The following is a 5,205-nucleotide window of genomic DNA, read 5'->3' as shown; positions in this document are numbered from 1 at the left end:
CTCTTTATTCTGTAATGAACAAGTATGTAACTCACCTCGTCCTCGCCCAATTTTGAATACTGAAGGAAAGACATCCCCAGGAATTGCCTAACATACTTCTCACCAAGTTGCATGGCTGAAAAGGTATTAGACGGCTCGATGAAACCAAGAGCGATCCATTGATAGATAAGGTCATCTTTACTTATATTGTGACCTTTATGGAAGATGCCACAATAGGCAAAGCATAACCTCCGATATGGTGTCAAAGTATTGTAGCTTAACTTCAAGGATGGTAACACTGTACTATCAGAAAATGGTTCATCCCAAATATCACTATTGCACATTGCTTCCCAGTCACTAAGATCCATTCCAGACAGCAAGAATCCAAGTGCTTGAGCTGCTAGTGGCAAACCACCACATTTCGTTGCAATCTTTTGTCCAACTGGTTCAGCTTGACCTTTATCAGCTCTAGATTCAAAGCCACTGTTTTGCTTGATTATTCTCCAGCACATGTCGTTGTCCAAGGGATCTAGCTTGTATGGTTCAACAGTACAGATTTTTTTTGCAATATCTATGCTGCGTGTTGTGACCAAGACTCTCATATTGGAGCTTACATTCAACATAAGCTTGAGCTGATCCAGTTGGAAGTTATCTGTCTCCCATAGGTCATCCAAAACAATTAGAGTCTTCTTATCTTGAAGTAGATGTTTAAGATGTTGGTTTATCAACTGCCTTGTATCTAGATTCTGGCTTCATTTTTCTACTTGAGAAATTATGGAGTTCCCTATTTTTTTCATGTCAAACACCTGGGATACATAGACCCATACCCGATGGTCATACTCTTTCAACTGAGCATCATTGAAGACCAGTTGTGCCAATGTTGTCTTTCCTATGCCTCCAAGCCCACAAACAGGAAGAATTGTGATATCTTCTTTGTTGCTGCTTGTGGATAACAAAGAAAGAACATTCACCCTGTCTTTGTCTCTCCCTATGATGAGTGATTCAATCACATCTGATGTTGTTTCCCGTGGATCAGGAAACTGGTGCACACTAATTAGACTGGAGTTATCATGTATGAATTTGAAACTCTCGTGATCCTCTTTGATCTTCCTCAGCTGACCTCTCATCTTCTTCATCTTATAAGCCATGGTAATCTTGGGTGCAATAGCAAAACAGTCTAGCTTCCCAATCATCTATAAGGAATTTCAACAAGTGATTATGATATAATATAAAACCTGGGAGCATTACACCCGGCTTTAATAAGATGTAGTATTTTCGACCCCTCTACCCGGTAACTACATGCTGCATGGTAGATATATAAAGCCCAACACAGTTAGAATTTAACGTAAAACTTTTGGACGGATGTAAAACATAGCTTCCCTTGTAGTACTTTTTTTTATTCTTATATACTTCCTCCATTCCTAAATATAAGTCTTTCTAGAAATTCCACTATGCACTACGTACGGAGCAAAAGGAGTAAATTTACACTTAAAATATGTCTATATACATCCGTATGTAGTTTGTAGTGGAATCTCTAAAAAGACTTATATTTAGGAACGGAGGGAGTACCTAGTTTCAGGGCCGGGATTTGTACACCAGATTTAAGTAGGCTAAAAGCCTCTTGTACACCCATGGCTTTAAATTTTAGAAGGGCACAAACAAATTTCAAGCTTTAAACGTTGCAATTAACTAGTGCACCAGTTGCTTACATTGGAAAGTACGTTCAGATGATCAAGCACAGTGGCGGAGCCAGGGGCCAGAAGGGGCCGTGCCCCCTCTCCTCCCTAATACCACAGATTTGTTCCTAATGAACACATGAACAACAGATTTCTCTAACTGGCCCTCCCCAACACCGTAATTTCACTAATCCTGGACCACTGATCAAGCATGGTTTTGTGGACAATAATATAATTAATAATCAAATTATTTAGCCAAAGCAACAAACTCTGTAGTAGCTAGGAAAATTAATTACCGAAAAACAGATCAAGATAAGGCATGGACGGCGTATGTATACCTTTCTGGAGGCTGGTTCACTGTCAGCTTGCAACTCATCGAGCATGTAAGAGATTTCATAGGCAGCGTTCTTGAGCCGGTTGAGCCACAGCCGCACCAACTCCTCCGTGACAGACCGCCTCTCAGCATCCTTGAGCGCCGCCTCCATGTACTGCAACGTGTCCTTCATGTCCTTGAGGTCGTCCTTGAAACTGCACAGCATCGTGACCTCATCCCCAATGGCGGAACCCAGCTTATTGCCCACTGCTGAGACCACAGCCGAGGCAAGCAAACCGGCTACATGAGCCATGTTGTTCGTCTTCACCGTACCTTATCTCTCTCAGTTGGATGCCAATTGGAGGAGATGTGAACACAACCAAGTGCCAGAAATGAAGCAGTTACCAACTCATGAATGGTCAAATGTATAACCACATGCTCTACCGAGATGGAAAGGGATCATCTACCTTGCTTAGTTGTGATAATGCGTGCAGCACAGCACACGTTAGCTTTAGCTTTACCAGCAGGCAAGGGTCAAGAAAAGAATCTCAAGTCTTTCTCCCTATGAAAAGAAAAGAATGTGAGCTCCCTCAGAAAATTAAAGCAATTGAGAAGAATCCCATTCCCTGATGCATTCTTTGGTTTATAATTATAAATAGCTTTTGAGCTGTTTTAAAAGTACCAAATTCTTTAGTTCTGGATTTCACTGCTGTAGGAGAAATAATATGGATTGCACAGTTGCCCTCATCCCCAGAAAAATCATAAACAGTTTACGGTACAGATAACAGGATGACAAGCAAACAATAGAATCAGAAGATTTGTACGATTACTTACACTGAAGTCATATTCTTTGTATCTGCTGCCAGGCTGGTTGACCAAATTTAGCAATCTACTCGGCATCTTGGTTAATTTTCAATATCCTGCAAGAAAATATTGCATAATAAGTATATAAAAAGAGAGAACACACAGTATGATACTCTTGCTTGCTTGCTTGCTTGACTGAAGATTTTTCCAAACAAGGCAGGAATGGCAAAAGGTGAGGAAGCTCTCAATTTTTACAAAATTAGGCATGTCTCCCTGTAAAACAGAGATGTCAAGATCTTATGCAGAGGGCTGACAACCAGGCTTCAAAAGCAAATTATGACTCTGATAGATGAAGACCAATCAGGATTCATGAAAGGGAGGAGTATCTCTGAAAATTTTGTCTATGCCACAGAATTAGTCCAATGCTGCCACAGATGAAAAGCGCCTGCGGTTGTGTTGAAGCTGGACTTTTCCAAGGCATTTGATTCAGTTAACTCGGAGAGTCTCCGTTCCGTCATGGAGGCTCGAGGCTTTTCGACTGCATGGTGTGACTGGATTGACGAGATCCTCCGTTCATCCTGCTCGGCTGTCTTGCTGAATGGGGTGCCTGGGAGATGGTTCGAAATGAAGTGTGGTCTCCGCCAGGGGGACCCGATCTCGCCTTACCTCTTCCTGATCGTTGCCGATGTGCTGCAGCAGCTGATCCGTCAGGATGGAGTGATGCGGCATCCGCTGGTGCCCGACTCCCCGGCTGTTGTGCTTCAATATGCCGATGACACATTGATTATCATGAGGGCCTGCGAGGAGGGCGCAGTTCGTCTCCGTCAGATCCTGGATATGTTTGCAGAGGCGACAGGGTTGCGGATCAACTTTGCCAAAAGCATGCTCGTCCCAGTTCATGTTGATCAGGAGACCTAGGATGTGGTCGTTCAGGCGCTGGGCTGCGCGGTTGGGGCTTTCCCGCAAACATATCTCGGTCTGCCGCTGTCTTGGGAAAAATTAAAGTTCGCGGATTTTCTGCCGATGCTCGCCAAAGTCGACAAATATCTAGCTGGCTGGGCGGCGCGCCTCCTCTCACCTGATGCGCGTTTGGTTCTTATCAACGCGGTTCTTGACGCCTTGCCAACCTATGCCATGGCGGCTCTGCTCCTCCCCCCTGCTTTGATCAGAGAGATGGATGCCATGCGAAGGGCCTTTCTATGGAATGTTGCCGAGAGAGCTTCGGGAGCACAATGCTTGGTTGCCTGGGATCGGGTTTGCCGCGCGAAAAGTGAAGGAGGTCTGGGGGTTCACAGCCTTGCGGCCCAAAATGAATGTCTCTTGCTGAAAATGGTTCATAGGCTCCATGTTGCTCAACGTTCGAGATGGGCTGCTTGGGTCTGGGCGGAGGCGAAAAGGCGATCGCTACTTGGGAATGGTGGCCGTGCAATAGGAGAGCAGGGCGTGGTTCTGGCCAGGCTAATCCCCCTGTACCGCGCGCTCTCAGCGGTGGACGTAAAAGATGGCCGCACTGTCTCCTTCTGGATCGACCGCTGGCTGCCTTGCGGTCCTCTTGCGGCAGTGTTCCCTGCGCTCTTCTCGCACTCCGTTTCGGCTGAAGTGACGGTCTGGCAGGTGCGAGCCGATGGGCTCCGCCGACACCTTATCCCGCGCCTCACACGGGTCGGAGAACAGGAACTGGCTGTGGTCTCAGCCCTGATTTTAACCACGCCAGTCCAGGGAGGGGAGGACGAGCGGTCTCTCCTCCACATCACCGGCCCATGCGGGCGCCTGTCATCTGCCAAAACGTACCGACTGCTGAGGTTCGGTGGGAGGGCCTCGCTGTGGGCTCAGTTCATCTGGGATGCACGAGCGCCGTCCAGAGTCAAATTCTTCTATTGGCTGATGGTACAGTAACGCATTCACACTAGAGACGTGCTGCTGAGGAAGCACATTGTGGAGGTGGATGGGGCCGGATGCCCAATCTGTGAAAGGGCGCCGGAGAGCGCGGACCATCTGGTCTTCTCCTGCCCGTTCGCGGCGGCTTTCTGGAGACATGTTGGCATCAGTATCAATGGCGTGACGGTTGACTGCCTGGATCGGCTAGCTTCTTCGGCGAGCTCGGTCGTCAGCTCTGCCTGAAATTTCGCCATGCTCTGTTGTTGGCACTTATGGAAACATAGAAATGCGGTTGTGTTTCAGAGACAGCGACCCTCTCTCGCCCGGTTACTGGGGTGCTGCCGGGAAGACGCTCTCCTGTGGCGTGGGCGCCTGAAAGCAAATGCCCGGGGCCATGTCGATACTTGGTTAACGGCCCTGGGGGTAGCAGGGGGAATAGGGGCATGTCGGTCCCCCGTTAGTTTGTTCTAGCTTGTCTCCCCCCTTTGTAATTCTCTTGCTAGGCGTCTTGATTGATGCTTGTAATCTTTGGGGTTTTTGCCTCCTTGATTAATA

The 5,205-nt window shown here is 47.1% G+C and overlaps 1 protein-coding gene across 1 annotated transcript; it reads right to left on the bottom strand.

Annotated features, from left to right (window-relative positions):
• Positions 1-391: 391 nt before the first annotated feature.
• On the bottom strand, positions 392-2,315 carry LOC119318584 (disease resistance protein RGA2-like). The gene is made up of 2 exons (XM_037593165.1): positions 1,994-2,315; positions 392-1,172 (listed from the first exon to the last, which is right to left on the bottom strand). Exons 1-2 carry the CDS (start codon positions 2,279-2,281, stop codon positions 732-734), a joined length of 729 nt encoding a protein of 242 aa, XP_037449062.1. The 5' UTR covers positions 2,282-2,315; the 3' UTR covers positions 392-731.
• Between the last annotated feature and the right edge of the window lie 2,890 nt (positions 2,316-5,205).

This window comes from Triticum dicoccoides, chromosome 6A (assembly GCF_002162155.2).
Source record: "Triticum dicoccoides isolate Atlit2015 ecotype Zavitan chromosome 6A, WEW_v2.0, whole genome shotgun sequence".
NCBI lineage: Eukaryota > Viridiplantae > Streptophyta > Magnoliopsida > Poales > Poaceae > Triticum > Triticum dicoccoides.
The sequence above is the reverse complement of the archived record's forward strand: the minus strand, read 5'-3'. Positions and strand labels throughout refer to the sequence as shown.

What these genes read in the sequence shown, in the direction of transcription:
- LOC119318584 (XM_037593165.1), bottom strand. Translation starts at nt 2,281, where the DNA reads ATGGCTCATGTAGCCGGTTTGCTTGCCTCGGCTGTGGTCTCAGCAGTG. An exon ending in GTGAACCAGCCTCCAGAAAG is followed by an intron (nt 1,173 to 1,993) that starts GTATACATACGC and finishes AATTCCTTATAG; the next exon opens with ATGATTGGGAAGCTAGACTG.